The sequence below is a fragment of the Pseudonaja textilis genome, chromosome 1 (genome assembly GCF_049901715.1).
Source record: "Pseudonaja textilis isolate UNSWEBS1 chromosome 1, rPseTex1.2, whole genome shotgun sequence".
In the NCBI taxonomy this organism is placed as follows: domain Eukaryota; kingdom Metazoa; phylum Chordata; class Lepidosauria; order Squamata; family Elapidae; genus Pseudonaja; species Pseudonaja textilis.
In genome coordinates, this window is record NC_141990.1 from 237,882,067 (window position 1) to 237,903,387 (window position 21,321).

Sequence of the window (21,321 nt, forward strand, 5' to 3'; positions counted from 1 at the left end):
AAAGACCGCTCACATTACTGATATATCAAACAGTCAAAAACCTTTGAGGGCACAATTTAAAAAAATTTACACATTTGTTTGTTTGTTTGTTTGTTTTGGTATTGTAGAGTAGCAATATTTTGAAATGTGAAATTGATTCTAAGGTATTTTGATATCTGAAGTGAAGGACATGATATCTACCCTCATCTTTTTATGTAAAAAAGCCAGCTGGCTAGCAATTGAACACACAAGGTGGCCTCAAAATCTGCAGCGTGAGGGTGCAGTGTCATACCATGTACAAAAGGAACAAGCTTCTATCGTGACAACAAACTTGCCATCTTTCAGAGCCTCTTCTGCAGACACTGCTGAGGACTATCAGTGGTACCCCTTGTAGTAGGAAAACATTATTCATTGCAATTAGCTAGAATGTATAGGGTAAGCAGAATGACAACTCCGCCTCTATCTCCCAGTACTTTGCCACCACTTCCTGCTTCTCAGGAACTTCAGTCTGAACTTGCAACCTTATATAATTCCTAGTGGTGGATCAGTCATGGAAAAATATCCAGATATAAAAGTTTCCAGATTCAGTTCTTGGAATTTCAGATGATTCAACTAAAGATCTCTGCCCTGTATATTTTTACCCAAACTATAATAGATAGAATATTAGTCCAACAGAGCTGTCTTGACTAAATGATTAGGTATCTTAATTTCTGCATTGTTTCATTTGTAGATTCTGAGCTCATCTTTTCTATACTGCAGCAGATAATAGATAGGAATAATAATATAAAGATTTCCATATACAAAGGACCACGGAATCCCCCCAACTGGAGGAGGAGAAGGAAAAACAGAAATTCAGTTCTCTCTAAGATCCTATGTGATATAGGATCTTAGAGAGAGCGCAGAGAAATAGAAAACTGACAAAACATAGTAAACTAACACATGAAACTTTTCTTGATAGTATGGACATTCTAAAAGCAACTACAGGACACTTTATTCACAGCATTACAAGCATTTAAATAGGTTGTTCACATAATGTAGTTAACAAATATCCCATGGTCATGTGCTGTTACTTAGCTAACATAGTGTCTTATTGATAATCCAAACCCAGAGCAGCTGCCAGTGGGTTAATGGAAACTGGAATGTGTAACTCATTAAGCTTAAATTGACTTGTGCAAACCAATAATGCAGACTTCAGTCTTATATGGCACAATAAACCCCTAATCTGGATTGGAAAACTAAACTTTTTGGGTCACTGTGTTGTATAACCATTGTGTTGCTGTTATATGTATTATATGATGTGCACAAGTTTTTGCAACATGGAATAGCCATGTGCAATCAGCCTCCACCCTTTTTCAGAATATTCCAGTTCAGCATTTGCACCTCCAGACCAAAGTATGGTTTATGGAGCTTCCGTGCCTACTACTTGGCATTAATTGCTTGATTTCTCAGTTCTTTTTCCCAGATGATTTTTTTCTAAAATTTTTAGGATTGATTCTTTTGTATAAAAGTTGAATTCCTCATATGTTATTAATGAATTCTCTTCCTCTGAATTAGTAGTACTGGTTTGTCTACGTAAAGAGATGTAGCCACAATAAGTACCTCTCTTAGGAAAAGACTTTGTCATTGGTCTATAAGCTTATTTCCTTTGAAGCAATGTTTCAAGTTTCTCAGGGTACTTTATTTAATTTAAACTTTAATTTATTTATTTATTTTAAAAAGCCTTGACATCTGTATTTGAGACAATAATCTAGAGAAAAACTTTCTCACAATAATTAAAAGGCCGTCATTGTCTCTTAGGAATTTCTTGGCCATACTAAAAGCATTACACATTTTCCAACATGTCCTCACTAAACTTTGAAAGATAATGAGAATTGCAGAACACAGTCAAGAATTATATGCCACTGTAAATGCTAAGCTACTTATTTTGGCAAGAATTCTATAGACAAAGGGCTACCTTTCTAGAATTTAGGCAGAAATGTAGAAGTTGTAAATGTCTTCACACTTATGAACAGGGACATATTTGAGATTTAGTTTTTAAGTTCCCTTATACAATATTTGTACAGATGTAGGTAAATGTATTGAAATGACCTTGAGATGTTGATTACAACACAGTGTGTTAAATCCCACAGATATCTGTAATCCTAGAAATCCTTTTCTATTATTTAAACCTAGATTAAACCTCAGAGGAACAATGTTCACATATTGTATAAATTATAATTATTCCCAATGAAATACTGTCATACAGTAGAAAAGTGACATCCTTAATCACTTAAAAATGTCAGCAGTATTATTTATTCATTTATGTAATTCTTACATGGCTGCCTATCTGAGTGATCTTAGATGGCCTCAGAACAATTAAAAAAAAATAGAATAGAATTAAAACACTGTCAGACCAGCCAAACTCCTAAACTTGTATCCAAAGAATCATGAATGGAAGGAGAATGCCTCTTGATGCTACTTTTGCACAAGCTAACAAACTTCTCATTGTGTGACTGAGAAATATGATTAAAAAAAATAACAAGGTTGTGAAAATTGTCGCAAATCAATACACCACTGCTGTTCTAAACACAATTTTTCTATGCTTATAGTCATTTTCCTAATGCACAAACGATTTCATAAAGTAATCTCAATTCTTCTCCAGTAGTTATGCAAACATATCACAGAGACGGAAGATGTGCTAAACAATGTTTGGATTTCAGACTTTTTTTTTTTACTTTTCCAGTCTTGTCTCTTTTCCAGGATGCAGGTCACTGAACTCATTCTCTCTTAGCTTCAATATATGTTTGTTTACCCATTAAGAGGAAGCTGAAGAGAGGAAGAAATTTTTTTTTCCAAGCTCAGAGAGCACCAAGGACCACTCAAAGTTTTTTTTTTAATGTGAGACCAAAGTGACAATTAAACTGACATGATTTGGGGTGGAAAAATAAAATAATTTTAATACATAAAAACTTGAAGTGTGTTGAGTTTTTATACTTATTTTATTATTCACAATATTTTTCCTTCCTTGGGATTGGTGATGGGTGCTAAGATAGTCAGTTACATAGCTAAGATAACAAAAGGGCAAGACTATCTGATTGTTAGCAACTCTGCTCTGGTTGCATTAGAATGAAATGCTTTTTAGGTCAGCAATTTTATGCAGGAGTTTTGAAAACATAAATTAGGCAGAGAATATTTACAGAGCACATCACTTCACCTCTTTCTTTTGGATTGTGATTTAAAACTCTGGGTCCAAGCGTTTTAACTCAATTACAAAAGTCAGATAAGAGTTACTGAACATTTACCACTATTTATTTAATGTTTCAAAGCTACCTCTAGAGGCCTTATTTAACTATGTATATGTTTATAAACCAGTCATAGAAGTCAGGAATGTAAGGATAACTGATACAGATACAGATAATCAGAATTGGAAGGGACCTTGTAGGTCATCTAGTCCAACCACCCCCCACCCTACATCATTTCTGACAAATGGCAATCCAATCTCTTCTTGAAGGTCTCAACTGATGGCGCTTCCACAACTTCAGAGGGCAAGCTGTTCTATTGGTTGATTGTTCTCACTGTCAGAAAGTTTCTCCTTGTTTCCAGGTTAAATCTCACCTTGTTCAGTTTCCATCCATTATTCCTTGTCTGACCTACAGGCACTTTAGAAAATAGCTTGACCCCCTCCTCCCTGTGGCAGCCCCTCAAATATTGGAAGACCGCTATCATGTCTCCCCTGGTCTTCTCTTTACTAGACTAGCCAAGCCCAGTTCCTGCAACCATTCGTTGTATGTTTTAGCCTCTAGTCCCCTAATCATCCTGGTTGCTCTTCTCTGTACTTTTTCTAGAGTCTCAACATCTTTTTTATAATGTGGTGACCAAAACTGGATGCAGTACTCTAGGTGTGGTCTTACCAAGCTATTGGGTCTGCGAACTTTGAAAATGATTCAAAAATGCCTTTTGCAAGAAAGACATCTCAGGCAGGTAAAAATAGTCAAGATGTGTCATAATACACATACAGAGGGGCAGGGCTGATCACATGGTTATGGCAAGATCTTGACTTTTATCCTCTCCTTACAGACATCCCTGATTTAACTACTATTTATTAAAGTTGTGCCTAGTTTTTCAGTTCCACGTGAGTCTGGTGGGAAAACTGCTTCCTTTAGGGCCCTCAGAAGCTTGAGGCCAACTGCCTTCCGCACCACTTTCTCTTAAAGGGAAGAATGGATATAGGACAAAAATAGATCCAAGGAATCTACTGTTAAGGGAGCTGCATCTTTCCCTGCCACCTCTTTTCTAGTTTCTGGGGACACCTCAAGAAAGTTGGTCTGCCTAGATGGATAGTAAAGACATGAATGTGAGAACCAAATATTTGTTAAGGCATGAGCAGCCCTAGAAATTGTAATCATATATACATTTGGGGTAAAATGTATTCTGGAAGTCCATGTTTAAATCTGGAGGCAAAAAATATGCAGGAAGGAACAATGTACAAAAGAGACAAAGAGGCTGGCTGGCAAAAAGCTTCAAATAAAGGAACATATTTTGAACCAGCAGCAAGAGTGAAGACAATGAGCCAGATTATCAAAAACCCGAATTTAAAGATTTCACTTGTCTTTTTCATTACCAGACTAAATACAAAACCACATAGTAGCACCAAAGAAAAACAAAATACTCTTAACTTGTATTGAGAATGCTGTTGGCTCATATGTCATAAGGTAATCATGCCGACGTTGCTCTCCATCTGGACACAATGTGATTCAGCTTATTTACACCTCCTTGAAATGACAGCAGAAATGAAAAGCAGACCAGAGTCAATATGCAAGCCAAGCTCACTCCCTAGCAGACACGGCATCTTTTGTATACATGTTTCTAAATACGGTAGTGCAGAAAATTTCCACTGACCCTTGAGTTATCACACTGCTATCAGAAATCCTGCTCTTTTGCAAGGTCAGTGCCTTGTTAATTTTATAAACGAAGACTCTATTCCGTCCAGGCTCTGGAACTTCCTAGAAATTTTCCACAAGAAAAATGACTAGTTGGTTCCAGATAATCATTTTCCTGCATCCTAATTAAGACCATTAAGTATTTTGTTAGAAAAAAGTTAGACAATATGTTGGCATGATAGGAATATCTTAAAAGTACAATATACTTCAAAAATCATAATAATAACAACTGAGAAAAATATTTAAGCTGTATTCCAATTTACATTTTTTTACAGCAATAGCAATAGAATTTAGATTTATATACCACCATCAAACTGTGGGCAGAGTTAGCCTGCTATACTGCACTTTAACCATTGCACCACTAGGGCTCTTTATATAGGTTAATTACAGCTTTTAAAATACATATACAAAAATAGTTAAGAGAGAAATTATATTATAACTTAGAAAATTTTGAAAAATGTTAAATGTTAACATTTCAAAAATGTTAAACAGAAAAGGAAGTTATTTTCAGAAATATTTTCACCAGCACTGGAAAATCACTGGGGCTAAGGGAAAATTGTGATTAAAGAACACAACTTGCTTTTTTAGGAACCATCATGCAGAGTAAGATAACATAATCATGTTGCCTCTGTGTTCGCTAATCAGATATCTCCCACCCCAAAATTGTCCTGTTTAGCTTGGTTTACTCTCAATGGCCTGTAGGAAGTTAGCACCCACACCTCTCCTAGAAAAATGAAACATCCTAGGAAATATTAAAAAGGCAGAATATTTCCCCTAAAAAGAAAAGAAGAAGCTCAGAAGCAGAAATTCACCTCAGAAGCAGAAGTTCACCCCCACCTTTGTCATTGGGTGGGCCATTAAAGCCTCGGTGACAGTATTCTACATAACAAAGGCCTCTATCCATCTCACCACCTGTCTTGGGAAGATTGCTTCATCCAGCACTCAGGTGAAGCCATCTGGTCCAGACAAAGCCTACAAAATTAGCTAAGATCCCCGCCCCTGGGAGTCTGACAGCCAATGGGATACATTTCTTCCACAGAAACAGGAAACACTAAGGTGGGGCCCAACAGAGGGTATATAACTAAGGGTCTCTCAGCCCTTTTCACTTTGGAGTTCCAAGCCATGTGTTCCTATCCACTATTAAACCATCTTTCCAAACAACTTCCATGTTTCCAATGTCTTTTTCCCCACTTGAAACTGAACCCAGAAGGATAATTCTTCCAACAGGCCTCAGAAAAGGACCAAATCTGATCAGTAATCTAATCCTTGGCATCATTTAATAAACTCACTTCAAGAGACCAGTTGACAAAGCTTTCTGAATTTGTTATGCTTGAAACTAAGAGGGTTTGTAACCAGTGACATCATAGAAGTAGTTGAAACCAAACATCTTGGAGACTTACAAAGATGATGGCCTGTTGTGGTGAGGATGGGAAGATGCTTTCTTGATTTTCTTATCTTTCTATTTTCTTTCTTTTTTTTCCTCAAACCTTTTTTTCTTTCCTTTCCTTTTTCAAAATACTTTTGGTATTGTAATTAATTTTTTAAATAAAATTATCTTTTTAAACAGGTAGTTAGAGCAGGATTGCCATTAAAGTTGACTATGCCAACACTATTCATAGAATATTTTTGTTGTATTGAAAGTGATATAGCTTTATAATTTGAGTTTTCCTTCTGTGAATAACAGGCTTTCTGGAAGAAAGAGAAATAATTATGCTGCAATAATGTCAGGTCTCCAAGCTCAGCAGGAGATTGTGAGAGCACAAGGATTGAGAGGCGTGATATAATGTCAGAGTATGAAACCTTTTCTGTTTCTTTCATATCTTCACTAGCAAAAGCTATTTTGTTCTGCTTAAGAGAATGTAAGGATCTCATGTTTTATTCAGCAAAAATCCCATGTCTTTCTTTAAGAATGTTACGATTTAGATATTTGTATTGGGTGAAAAATAAGATACTGATGGGTTTTAATCAGAAAAATCTCAAGTATAAAGATATCTGAAAGGAGCTGACCTTTGTGCTGAATTTTTACCAGATAAGTAATCAGATGAATTTGCTAAGATCCAGAACATTTAATTTTTTTTATTTTTTTTAATACGGTAGAATCATATTTTCATACATACTGATTTGGAGATTTTGATTTTCGTTCTTCATAGAATGAAATAGTGTTTCTCAATCCCAGCAATTTTAAGATTTGTGGACATCAACCTGCAGAATTCTCCAAAGAGCATGCGGTATTCTGTGGAATTCTGGAAAAAGTCCATACATCTTACAGTTGTTGAAGGTGAGAAACACTGGAGTAAGGGAACAAAGACTTCAGGTATGCAGCAGTTTGTCTAATTTTATCTTGCATGCTACGCATACATTAGCTGTACCTTAAAAAAAAAAAAAAAACTTCGAGGGAAACATTTGATGACAACAGAGGTAGGAATATGCAGTGTTAAGTATGTCAGGTTAAGCACTGCTAGTCTTAGGAGACCAGGAACACTGAAGAGCTGTCATAACCACTGAGGATCTTATCCATGTTTCGATGGCCTCTGACTTTTCAGCATTAGCCATACGTCATCAATGATATCTCCTCAGTTGTTGGGGGAAAAATATTTGCAAAACAAAAGCACAAAATGAAATTTTAAGAAAGGAAAAGTATGCGACTTCAATTTTTGAAAGACTGTACTATGCACATATAGCCTATATGTGTCTCTATAAGCATTGTCTATATTCTTAGAATAGCCAGGTGTAGCAATTTAATGTGAATCTAGAACCTCTTATCATCTTTTAACCATAACTTTGTTTGTTTAATATCTTGCCTTTCATTCAGGTGCTCAAGATGATATACAATACCAAATACTTCCTCCTATTTTCCCCACAACCCCTGTACGATAAATTGGGCTGAGTGAAAAGTGAAGTGACCTAAAGTAGCCCAATGAGCTTCCATGACTGAAGATGGACCAAAACCTACTCTAACACAGAATTTTGTTCATTTGGCTCCATTGGCCTTCTAAAAAAATCAAAATTAAATATTCCCAAAGAGAGCATTTCACATTGAATATCGGTTAAATCTGTTGCTTAAATTTGAAATCAGATTATTAAAATATAAAATTAAATTAAATTTAAATTTAAAATCAGCTGTATTTTCTTAAAGCTTTGAAAGTAAACTTTCTTCAAAAGACATTCAACCTGATTTAGCCCTAATTATGAGATTTCATGTTGAAAACTCGCTTCTTCTTCTTCTTTTTTTTTGTAAAGGGCAGCTATTCTTCTGGACAAAAGTACACAGAGTAAGAAGTTTTTATTAGTAATTTTACTGTGTAAGATCATAAGCCTTTGGAATATAACTACCCTCCTTCTCAAGAAAAACAACTATCTCAAGATACGATGGGAGTGGGGTTTCCTTGTGCTGCCCATCGTAGTGCCTCAGCCGAGGCGTTGAAGTTGCATGATAGTGAGTGAGCCGGTGGGTGGGTATAGCTGGGCTTCTTTGACATCGGGCCAAATTCCGCCGAAATAACTACACGGTGCGCTTCCATTCCTATTTTACTATGCACGCTGTTTTTTCCTCTCTGCAAAGCGCGATGTTTTCCCCAGGCAGTCGAGGTTCCAAAGGGTCAAATTCTAACGCCCGCCTGCACTGAAACTATTTACAAACAGAGGACGCGGGCTTTTCCATGCACGGGCGCTTGACCGTAGGAAAAGGAGGGGAGGCCGGTCTTCGGGAGACGTGAGGAAGCGTCTCCTTTAAGTACCGGGCTGCGCCTCCTCGTTCCCTCAGCTGCTCCCGGAGCTGCGGCGAGGCGAAAGCGCTCGGTCCATTGTTTGGGGGGGAAAGCGCAGGCGCGCGCCGCTTTTGGAGCCTCGCGCCTCTGGTCAGCGCATCTCTTCCTTTCTGCACCTCACCTGCCGGCCCCCACCCCCCCGAAAGGCAGGTCCGGCGCGCGTCCTCGTAAGCAAAGCTACCCAGGGCGCGCGCGGGCGCGCGGGCGCGGGCGCGTTCTTCCGAGGAAGCGCCCACGCGTCCGCTTTCCCATGGCTTTCTCCACGCGCGAGTGGGCCGGGCTGGCCGCCGCGTCCCCCAAGTGAAGGCGCGAGAAGAGCGCCGCCAAAACCAGGAAAGCCAGGAGCTCTTCAGCCGCACTTTGTGTCTGTCCGGTCTGGCCTCGTCGCCGCCGCCGTCTCCTCCTCTTCCACCATGCCGTTAGCTTTCTGTGGCAGCGAGCAAAACTCGACTGCCTACAAGGTGACCGACGGGGTGCTCAACAACGGTTGTTTCGTGGACGCCCTGAACGTGGTGCCCCACGTTTTCCTGCTTTTCATCACGTTCCCCATTCTCTTCATAGGTGAGTGTAGCTCTGGGAGGAGGAAAGGAAGGGTGTGGGGGGGTGTACGTGTGCAAATGCTTTCTTAGTTCCTGTCCTTCCGGCCGTTTGCAGCGCCCACATTCCCCAATTCCTAGCAGATTCCCGGTCCTCCTGCTGTCCCGCGGACGGTCCACCCTGTTGGGGCTGCACTTCTGGGTCACCTTCCTTGGCGTCGCCCATCTCCAGCGGTGCTCAGGAAGCAGGAGGACCGGCTGCTCTAAGGAACGGGCGAATTGAAATAAGCGAACTACTTACGTGGGCTGAACAAACCTGACCTGCTTTCTTGCCTCAAAAGTGGGGGGTTTTTTTTCTCAAAAAAAACAAAACAAAACTAGGCTGTTTTTTTTTAATGATACCCGACGATACTTGCAGTATTTGCAAGGAACATTTGATTCCACTGAAGCTATTGGAGACCCAGTGAAAAACTGGATGGAACTCACACATCCTTTCCATGCCATTGGCTGCAAAAAGAATTGCATGGGAAAGAGGAGAAAAGTAAAAGAAGAAATCAGGTCTGTGGAGATTCTCGGTAATCCAGGTCACAGCTGTCTCAAAAGTAGTTTTTTTTTTCCTTTCTCAAAAGGCAACTGGACTGTTTTTCTTTGAGGAAGAAGAACAAAATGTTTTGTTTCTCATCCAAACGTTTTGTTCTTCCTCCAGGAAAAACAGCTCTTTGAGAAAGAAAGAAAAAAAAACTACTTTTGAAACAACTATGACCTGGATTACTGAGAATCTCCACAGACCTGCTTTCTTCTTTTACTTTTCTCCTCTTTCCCAAGCAATTCTTTGGCAGCAGGTGGAGGCAGCGTGGATAGGATGTGGGTTCTATCCAGTCTTTCCCTGGGTCTCCAATAGGTTCAATGGAATCAAATGTGGTTCTTTGCAAATACCACAAGTATTGTCACTTGTCATAAATGGAATGGAATGACTCACGGTGTGAAATGAAATCGAGCATAGTTACTTTTAAAGGAGAGAATCCAAAGCATATAAGTAGAGGGAAATAACAGAAAATAAACTCACTGTATTCATTACGAGTTGTTGTTGGGGAATGACTGTATGGTTTTAATTAGTAAAGTAGTTTTCTATCTGAAGACAGAGCTTTTCCTTAGCATTTCTTAGTTTTAAACTATTTGTACAAGTATCCAGTGTTCCTTTTGGTAAATGGGCAGCTATATAAATTTGTTTAATGAATACAATAAAATTAAACATTTTCGCAGTTAGTACAATAATCATTTCTGCTGCAAGTATGTAACAAAATAATCCAGGGAAGTCCTTGAAGTGTTAGAACTTTTAATAAAACACTTTGAATTAGAGTCCTAAGCTAATGAATCCATAATCACTAACAAATTATTTTGACAAGATGTATTTTTCAGACTTTTTATGTGAATCACAAAGAGCACCAGATTCTAACTTCCGTTGATGTTGCATTTTCTCCCTTAGTGGTTCACTGATCGTTTATAGCAGGAGTGTCAAACTCGCAGCCCATAGGCCAGATGCATCATGTGCTTGCCATACCTGGTTTAGCGAAGGGGTAAAAAGTTGCAATACGTCACGTAAAGACATGACACCGTGAGTTTGACACCCCTGGTTTATAGTATCTCCACATAATAGTGTTTTTGTTGGTAGAGAGTGTTTTTCATAATCATGATGTATGTTTATTTATTATTTTAATCTGCCCAACAAGAGTTTTCTGGATGAATTACAAAGCAATTATAAAGTTTCAAAAGCAAAGTAGCATATAAAGAAAGGCATTATTCCCAGTGATGCTGAATCCAGCCTTCCTGAACTTAGTAGTGGTTAAGGCACCAGGCTAGAAAGCAGGAGATCACGAGTTCAAGTCCCACCTTAGCCATGAAAGCAAGCTGGGTGATTTTGGGCCAGTTACTCTCTCTCAGCAGAATCTACCTCAATGGGTTGTTTTTGTGGTGATGAGGATGGAGTAGTGTGCTTGTTTGTGACCTTGTGTTATTTGTGAAAATAATAACAGTAGGATATAAATAAAGAATTTTGTGTAGAAAATAGTTCAGTCATTTCCCATAAATCCTTCATAGAATTTATAATCACCTCCCCCTTACTCTATAAGGAATGAATATGGACTTCCCAAAGTCCAGCATTCTGAATACTGTACTCACCATTGTTGCTGGATTCATGACTGTTATGAACTTAAATATATATTTTTATTCTCTTCAGAGAAACTAAAACCAAATGGTTGGTTCCTGAATCTATAGGATGGTCTACTTTCAGAATTTCTATGATTCCTTTGAATTTTTAGCCCAACTACAGGGGATCTTTGATTCCTTTGATCTGTCTGTCATGCTATACTCTTAATACAATTTAGGTGGGTTTTTTTTCTATAAATGCAGTATCAGTGCCAAATCTAGTCTTTAATCAAATATTTCCCACTTCTGTGTTTTTGAAAATCTCTTTTATTTTCTTTAAAAAAACAGAAAAGGTTAATTTTTTAATTTCCCAGTGTAGGATACTCATGATAGGAAACTACATCTGTTATTTGCACAAAAATGTAAGGTAATGGTGATCATTTGTTTTTGTTTTTATATTAGGATGGGGTAGTCAAAGTTCCAAAGTTCATATCCATCACAGCACTTGGCTTCATTTTCCTGGCCATAATTTACGGTGGATTTTGACTTTTATCCTTTTGTTTGTGCTGGTCTGTGAAATAGCTGAAGGGATCGTGTCAGATGGGTAAGAATACATAATAGGTATATTTTTATTCTAATATAATTCATTGGACTATTCTCCTTGTTAGGAATTGAATCTTAATTTCACGGTGATTTGCTTGTGACATGTATCCCTCCAAAATAAATAACTGATGTTGTATATATACATGCACAGTTGTTTGTAGTTATCCAGATGATTTTATTTTGTTTGTCACTTTGTTGTGGATATGTTTTCTATAGTTTGATATTCCCATGCCTATAAAAAGATTCATAATATCCAAATAGGAGGCTGGGAAGCACTGTTCTCAATATGTACAGTATAAATCTGAATCCAAGCTATTTAAAAAGGGGTGTAACAAGGGTTTTTTTTTCCTAATAAGAATACTTAGGACCTTCGCCCTACAGTGCTGTTCTCTCTAAATATATGATGAGACCACACCTCTAGAAAGGCAAAGGTTACCAACTTTTTTCACTGTAATGCTGAAGAAACATACACTTGTTACTCTAGAACAGAGGTGTCAAATTCAAGGCCTGCGGGCCAGATCCGGCTCGCAGTGTGCTTAAATCTGGCCCGTGGAGCTGCCCTGGAAACAGCGAAGGACCAGCCAATGGTGCCTCTGCCAGTGAAAACGGAGTTCGGGCAGGCCACACACAGTCCTTCCAGGTTCTGTTTTCGGCCTGCTGCAGCCTGCTCCCAGCAACAATGGAGCTTGGGGGGCATGCATAGCCGTCCCCAAGCTCTGTTTTTGCTGGCAGTGGGCAGCAGGAGGCCGTCTCAGCTGAAAACAGAGCCAGGGGCCCGTTTTCACTGGCAGAGCGCTTGGACCCCCTACTTGAGTGACATCAAGATGGCCACACCCACCCTGGCCACACCCACACAAGGTCAAAGACAACCCTGATGCGGCCCTCAATGAAATTGAGTTTGACATTTCTGCTCTAGGAATATGGAAGTTATATAGTTATATTATTTTATTTAATAAAATGTGTTAATTTGCAAAGGTGCTACCAGAGTCTCTGATTTGGGGCTATCTTAGATTAATATGGCTCTCCTCTGGTAATTATTATTCATTGGTTAGTCTCCTAAAGAATCCTTCCATCCACATTGGGGACAGGGGGATGTATTTTTACTAATGATATCTTCCATTTGTAGTGTTTTCACACCATATATCACATCATGCTGAAGGGATTCCACCTGAAGTGTTATTTAAGTACTTTGGTCTGGTTTGCACAAACTGCTTTTCATTGATTTTCTAAATTTATCTTTTTGTAATTCTGCACTAAAACTGAATATAACAGCTTGTTTTTAACTATTGTTTAAATGTGAAGCATACAATTAAAGGTGCATAAGCCAGTGGGAAGATTGTTGAAAACAGCAGAAAGGTTTAGGAAGAGTTACATCTGAACCACTTGTTGCTTAATTTCCCCCAATATCTAACTAAGAGCAGTTTGGGAAAGCAGGAACTGCAGAAAAAAAGAAAAAAAACATTACATTACAAATTACATAAATATTAACTCCATTCTTTTCACAGAATGAAAAGTTCAGTTAATACTGAAGCCTAGTAATTCCAAATCCTTATTGTATTTAATATTACTTACTACACCTACATCTCAGGAATGAAATTTGGAAAGGAGGACTCTACATTTTTTAATAGTTCAAATATCTACCAGCTTTGAAAGACGAAGCATTTTCTCTTTGTAATAGTCTGCTTGGAAGTTTAGAAACTGAGGACTTTTATACAGCATGTGGGAAGATCACATTCAAAAAGGCCAATGGCTAATCTGGAATGGGTTTCAAAAATTAGAAAGTTAATTTCTTAAGCTTATTTTGTTTCCAAAACTTAGAAATCTACCAAGCACTGATGATCTTCCTAGTTTTCGGTAATGAAACATCTGCAAGAAAGCAATTAAGCTCAGAGAGCATCAAGAACCCCTCAAACTCAGAAATATAACAAAATAACTACATTTGGGCCCCACTCAGTGGGAGATCTGAGATTCAAAAACAATACATTAATGGGCAACTCAAGATCTCTGGACTAAAAATTTTTTAACCCACCTCTTCTTTTTTTTAAATATTCTTCTTTGAAGTGAGCTTATTTTGTGATGAATTAATAATCCCCATGGCCATGCAATTTTCTTGGTAGCAGAATGGAAATACTTAGTATATTTATCCAAAGTTTTGAAATCTTGCTGTTCCTTGGCAGTCTTCCTTTCAAGTATTAACTGATAAGGGATCCTTGGTGCTCTCTGAACTTGCTTGTTTTCTTGCAGACATTTCATTACCCTAACTAGGTAACATCATCAGTGCTGACTTATTAACTCGTTCGCTCTGTTTAGCTTCTAAACCCAGATGAGGTCACCCAGATGTTGTCAGTTGCTGTATGTATTTAATACACCTCAGAACAGTTCCCCTTTTTTCTGTATCCTTACTCCGAATAATGCAAAAAAGTGGGGCTATATAATATTTATCTTATATACTATAATTCTGATATGCTTCCTTGTGTGTGAAAATGAAAATGCTCCATCTGGAGAGAGTTGGAGGTACACACATTCTTTTATGTATATGTATTAATGTTTTTCTTTGAATCTACTTAATAATACATGTTCCCTTTTACTTAGGGTTTCAAAATCTGGTAATTTGCACCTGTATATGCCACCAGGGATGGCATTTTTGGCAGCCATCACATCCATTGTTTATTATCACAACATTGAAACATCTAATTTTCCAAAATTATTGATAGGTATGTATCAGTCATAAGGAATGTGAGTAGCAAGCTTGGGAACATAATGCTTGATTAGATAAGCCTTTGATCTTCATATGCTCTTATGACTTTGCCTGTATTATAGACAAAATACATATTGCCATATTGCAAGAATTTAGAATAGTTTCCTAGTTTTCCGAGAAATGTTCTTGTCTCACAGGACAAGAACATTTCTCAGAAAACTAGCAAACTATTCTAAATTGAAAGGAAGAGTCTGCTTCTCCAAGATAGCATTTCCTATCATGTCTAATATTTCCCATACATTTCTTGTAATATAGTTGTGATGTTAAAACATGAACCATTCATTAAGTTTATACAACTGCATTTTTCATTAATAGTGCCCTATGCCATTTATTTATTTGTTTGTTTATTTATTTATGGGGTTTTGCTGTCATTTCAATGAATTTTAGGCAATGTACAAGCTAATGTATGGCAAAAATATATATTTTCACTGTTACATAAAGCACTTTTTTCAACACATAGTTATCTAAATTTCATGTGTTATTACCATGGTTATATCTTGGAATAAAGATGAAGATTTCATTAACCAGAAATGTATCAGGGAGCTTCCTAATAACATTATATAATGAAGTTTGTCAGATTCTCTCGAAGTCCCTGTTGTAGGATTTTTAAAAATATAATATTATATCTCTGTTTGATTTTGCTTCTTTTATCTTCTCAAAATGATATTCTGAGACATTATTAAACAAGTTTCCCCCCCCATAATGATAATACGTTAAGTCTAGCTATTTATTTAATGGAAGATTTTGATTATACTGCAGCCCAAATATGCAATGTAAAATCCATTTGGATGAATAACCTGTTTATTATTATAATGAAAATAATAAAAAGAGGTAGGCAGTACCCTTCTGTTAATTCATAGGTCAATGATGATTAATAACGCACATTTCTTAGTATGTGATACATTAGATCAGGGGTGTCAAACTCACGACTACATGTTATCACATGACATATCACAACATTTTTCCCCTTTGCTAAATTGGGGGTACACATGGCCAATGCATGACGCATCCAGCCTGCGGGCCGTAAGTTTGACACCGCTGCATTAGATGAATACAAGTTAAAGTAAAATGGATTACACCAAAATGCATTGTGTAAGTCAATGTCCAGAACTCACTACTTGATTCTGTTGTCACCTGCTCAAACCCCCACTCCTTTACCCTCAAACTAACCTCTATTGACCTCACCCCATTCCTAAGAGGTCTGTAAGGAGCTTGCATAAGCGCACAATCGTGCCTGCCATCCCTCTCCTATTGTCCTCAGTTATTAGTTCCTATTTCTTGTATTTAAAGTTATGTTTATTCTTGTTTCTGTTGTATTGTAAGCTTTTGATAAATAAATAAATATTTAAAAAAATAGATACTAGCTGGGCTCACTCACCTCACAAGATATCCTAAGGAAATCATCCAGATTTAAGGAAAGATCACATGCCCCCCAGAAAGGCAGTAAAAAAAAAAAAACAGTGCCAAGCTTTCATCCTGCCTTTTGGAAGTACACCCCCAAAGGACAGTGCCAGATACCACTAAAACAGTGAAGGAAGACCCCTCTCCATATAGAAAAACAAACCATGAGGCAGGAAAAAATTCAAACACAATACTTAATTATACAATAATTATATCACAATAATAGCTGTTGCTTGTTAAACCAATTACCAGAACAAATAGACACAGGAACTAGCCACATTTCTCAACCCAGTTTCTTTTCAGGAACAGAGATTAACCTTTTTCCTTCCAAACAAAGCTGAATAGGGAAAATTATCCCATCAATAAACACAGGATTAAACATCACCAAGCACAGAATTAAACTTCACCAAAAACCAGATTTAGACCAAAACTCAGAAAGGGTATGTAAACTCACGTTTTAATGTCAATCTTTCTAGCTAGCCAAGAAGCCTTGCTGAATGTCACTCACCTTTATTCCTTGTCATTAAAAAGCTTCTTTCTGTAGTTCTGCTTCATTATTCAATTATTTCTTCAAAGTGCTGATCATTGCATGCCGGATGGTAGTATTTCCAGCGGAGTATTTCTTCCCAACAACAATGTAAAAAGCTTTAAAAATCCTTCCCCTTTAAGAAAGTATCAGGAAAAAAAAAAAAAACCTCCTTCGGAGACAGTAAGTCTAGGCATACTGCCAAGAATGTAATAAGGGTGGGAAAAAACAAAATGAGATTTTTTCTAACTACAGGTTCTCCAAACTACTTAGAAAGTTAAGAAGGGGTTGTATAGAATCGGTCAGAACCTGTAGAATCCCATCCCTGCTTTCACTCCAGAAAAGGACACAAATGACACAGTAGATTAATCTGTACAAAGGCTTTTCTGGCCACAACTACCAGCTGTCCACACTTGGAGGAGAGCTGTAAATGCAGGAAAATAATCCAGTTTGCACATCAGTTCTATCTGGGGAAATGTAACCTCTTCTAGAGTTAAAGTTATAATGTCTTCAGTACAGGATGATCCATGTATGTACTTGCTAGAGTTGATCCTCTCTTCATTTCTACACATCCAACACATCCACATCTATTTAGGATTGTTCCTTCACCCTTGGTCTCCACTTGGCTCTCAGCTCTCACCTGTATCTCCAAGAGGCTGTAACACATGCAGCAGTCACACCCTGGTAAACCATCTCAAACCAGGGAAGAATAGCAAATTTCAGTTTGTCTATCCCAGTGTGCTTAGTCTGTCCTGGCAGATTGAGGAGACAAAACTGATCAATGATCAAGAAGACAGGTGTTGTGGAACACTAAGAACACAAGAAGACATTTAGACATCTTGATCTTGATACAGCAGGAGAGGTCACCATCCTCTCCTGTTCATGTCACGGGGTTAAAGTCTCTTCTACCAAGAGAATGGGCCTGCCCCTGTGCAAAGAAATTGACTTCAGAATCACAAGGACAACTAGACTATGAGGCACTCGTGTACTAGAATGCTCAACACAATGTCTACAGAACTGGGGTTATCCATTCTCTCCTATATGGATGTGAGTCCTGAACTCACATACTAACAACAAACTACTGGAGAAATATCACATTCACACTCATTGGCAAGATCATGTCTCCAACATGAAGGTCTTGGATCATGTAAAGTCCAACAGCACTTATTCCCTGATAATGAAAGTTCAGAAGTGGTGGGTGGGACACATAATCAGAATGGATAAAAGTACCATACAGTATGTTTTGCCAGCTGCTCTATGGTATATCGGAGACCGGGAAGAGATCTCAAGGATGTTCATGCAAGCCCAACAAATATGCTGTGAAAGAAATCCCATGTCATTGTGACTCCAGCAAGGGAACTAGAGCTGCAGCTACTGATAGAGCCCAGTGGCGATCCCTGTACTATGAAACCTCCACCAGTTTTGAAGACAGATGCCACCAAAATCTGATAACTGTTGGAAGAGATGGGAAAGGGGTAGTAGGGTTAGTTACATTGGTTAACAATGCAGGTTTTCTAGTAACCATTGTAATCTAATCTATTTATATTTATAACAATCTTTGGAGTGTAAATCCTTTTAAAAATAATATAATTGTATTTTTCTTCAGAAATTTGTCTTATCGGCATCTCAATTACCATTTTTTTATTTTCAACAGCCTTACTATTCTATTGGACTTTGGCTTTTATAACCAAAACAATCAAGTTTGTCAAATTTTGTGATAATAATATTGGACCACGCCAGCTCCGATTCTGCCTCACAGCACTCTTGGTTGTACTTTATGGAATGCTGCTAATTGTAGAAATTAACGTAATCCGAGTGAGGGTGAGTTAATTTGTATGTGCATGATAACTCAGGGAAGAACAGGAGAGAAAATTAAAGAGCTAAGTTATTTCTGCTTTGGCCTTCTGCTGGCTAGAACTTTAGCCAACTGAAATCATTGTGAAACAAGATTTATAAAATTAGCTTGTTCCATAAGATGGTGCCAACAGCCAGACCCTCATTCATCAAAAATACATCTTGAATCAGATTAGATAAATGATTCATATTAGTGAGAATTAATGCTGTTTACCATCAGTTACTTCCAAAACAATTCCATAGTTCAAAAGCTCTATGAATATTTTCTTGAGATGCTCATATACCTATTAAGTGGAAAGATAGAATATCATGTAATATCCAGCAAGTTATATTTAAATTGTATCTTTTTTATGCTATCTGAAGAAAATGTGTTTTGGGCTGGCAAGTTATCAAGTTGTAAACTTTGTAAGTCTAGCTTTACATCAATTTATTTATAATTCGTATTATTTATTCAGAAAGGAAGCAAAATGCTTAAATTTCTCTCTTCTTCCAGGTATTAATCTTACTATGATAGAAGTTATAATTCAATACTCTGGAATTATTGGATTTTAAAGATGCTTATCTATCCAAATTGCGCTTAATTTTTGACTGCTATGTTAAATAGCATCTAATAGAAACATAGCACTAATCTGACAAATATTTACTGTTTTCTCAGTCATGAAACTATTGTAAATTAACTCTAGTTATTATGTTTTTGAAAAATATTATACATTGTAAAAGTAGTTTAGCCAAAACATTTTTAAAAAATCATGTTATTTCACTTTGGTTTTAGAGAACACACATTTTGCTGATTGAATAACTTTTCCACTCAAATACTGGAAAATAAAGAACCTCTTAAATGCAAACTCTAAAATTCATGATTACTTGGTCATCTTCATCAGGGGACTAATTACAGAATAGTGGTAATTGTATCTGCCTTCTCATTAATTATCTTTTTGACTTTATGAAATTTAGAAATATATTTTCTTCAAAAAAACCAAAGAAGTAAAACCTCCTGAGGATCTTCAGGATCTTGGAGTCAGATTCCTGCAACCTTTTGTGAACCTCCTGTCCAAAGGAACATATTGGTGGATGAATACCTTTATTAAAACTGCCCATAAGAAACCCATAGATTTGAAAGCTATAGGCAAACTGCCTATTGCAATGAGAGCTCTGACCAATTATATGCGCCTTAATGAGGCTTTTCAAGCGCGAAAGGTATGTGTCAGTATTCCAGCGATTGCCCTAATTAAATCATGAGTCTCGAGCCAAGCTTCAAAAGAATCCCAAAAATTTATTAGGAGCCACATGTCTGGCATTAGCCTGTATGAAGCCAACTCTGGCACACGTAATTTACAGACACCTGTGACCCTATTTCCCCCCTCCTCCCTGGGTGCATCATAAATCAGATTCTCCAATGGAGCACCTTCACGGACTGGGTGTCATCAATCATGTTCTCCAATTAAGGATTTTCACTGTCAGAAGGTCCAGTAGCTTAGTTACAATCTTTGCAAGATAAGTGTGAAATGTACTTCTGGTTTTAAACTGTCACCCTACTCCTTCAGATTTCCTTCCCCCCACGCAACTCTAAAACAGGCATAGGAATGCTTTACGAATTGACAGTATGACTATAAAACAAACATATTTCAAATAGTATAAAGAGGAGGTCTTTTTAAAACAGACAAGCCATTTTATACACCTTTGAAGGACATTTTTTTGGAAAGCAGTTCATAGAATCCTTTGTTGCCAATTGAGTAGAAGGTATGTCAATATTTAAAATAAAAATGAATCTACTGTAAATTAAATCTATTTTAGAGCTGCCCGTTGGCAAAGTGGTTAGAATGCAATATTGCAAGCTGATTCTGCCCACAGCCAGAAGTTTGATCCTGGCGGGTTCAAAGTTGACTCAGCCTTCCATCTTTCCGGAGTCAGTAAACTGAGGATTCAGATTATTGGGAGCAATATGCTGATATTGTAAACCCAAAGAGAGGGCTAAGACTAAGTGATATTGCTATTGTTATAAAAATGTTTTTCTAACATAAAGTAATACAAAATAGAGTAATTATGAGTTAATTGTTAGACATAGCTAGATCTATAGTTTAATAGTAAGACATGGTTTGGGAGGGTAACTTTAACTCTTTAACCCATTCTTCTATGCCCAAGAAAAGAAAACAATTATGCCTCCTGGTAAAGGTGAGGGTTTATAAAACAATTATTTATGTGTTGTGTATTCTAGAACATGACATTTTTAAAATGTCACCCCCTGCCTGAATTTAACAATATTTATTATTATCGGACAGGATAAAGACACTCCATACCCACAAGGATCCAGAAGTATTTGGTGTGCCCTTTGCTATGGTTTTGGAAGGCCTTTGGCTCTAAGCAGCACTTTCCGTATTCTGGCAGATTTGCTTGGATTTGCTGGTCCACTTTGCATCTCTGGGATTGTTCATGTAAGGAAAGGAAACAGCTCTTTGCATGCCCAGGTACTTCCTTTGAATCATTTTTTAAATGTCTGCTAACTTTTTCTTGGTCCTAATCTTGTTAAAGTCACTTTTTCTAAACTTCAAGTTGTAGAACTCATAGCCTCTGTCCTAATTATATGAGGACCTGTGGGCGTTTCAAATTTACTCTTGCCTTGGGGTAACTGAGTCCTTTTCCTTTTTGTGTGCGTGAGTGAATGAGCGTGAGTGAATGAGTCACTCAGTTTTGGCCTTGACGCCATTCCAACTGGCACCAAGCCACAAGAAATGACCAAAAGGCTGTCAAAAAATAAAATACAGTATTTATACTAACAGTTATATTTTCCCATTCCCAGGATTATCAATTTCCTGTTACAAAGAAGCTGCAGATC

At 37.5% G+C, this 21,321-nt stretch overlaps 1 protein-coding gene across 1 annotated transcript in view; it reads left to right on the forward strand.

The window, feature by feature from the left end:
• The first annotated feature begins 8,528 nt into the window (after nucleotides 1-8,528).
• Nucleotides 8,529-21,321, forward strand: part of ABCC8 (ATP binding cassette subfamily C member 8) — a 63,017-nt gene continuing 50,224 nt past the window's right edge. The window contains exons 1-6 of the mRNA XM_026706562.2: nucleotides 8,529-9,226; nucleotides 11,809-11,950; nucleotides 14,542-14,663; nucleotides 18,289-18,455; nucleotides 19,443-19,685; nucleotides 20,768-20,953. Coding sequence (XP_026562347.1) covers nucleotides 9,079-9,226; nucleotides 11,809-11,950; nucleotides 14,542-14,663; nucleotides 18,289-18,455; nucleotides 19,443-19,685; nucleotides 20,768-20,953 — 1,008 coding nt within the window. The 5' untranslated portion in view covers nucleotides 8,529-9,078. The remainder of the gene's footprint in view (nucleotides 9,227-11,808; nucleotides 11,951-14,541; nucleotides 14,664-18,288; nucleotides 18,456-19,442; nucleotides 19,686-20,767; nucleotides 20,954-21,321) is intronic.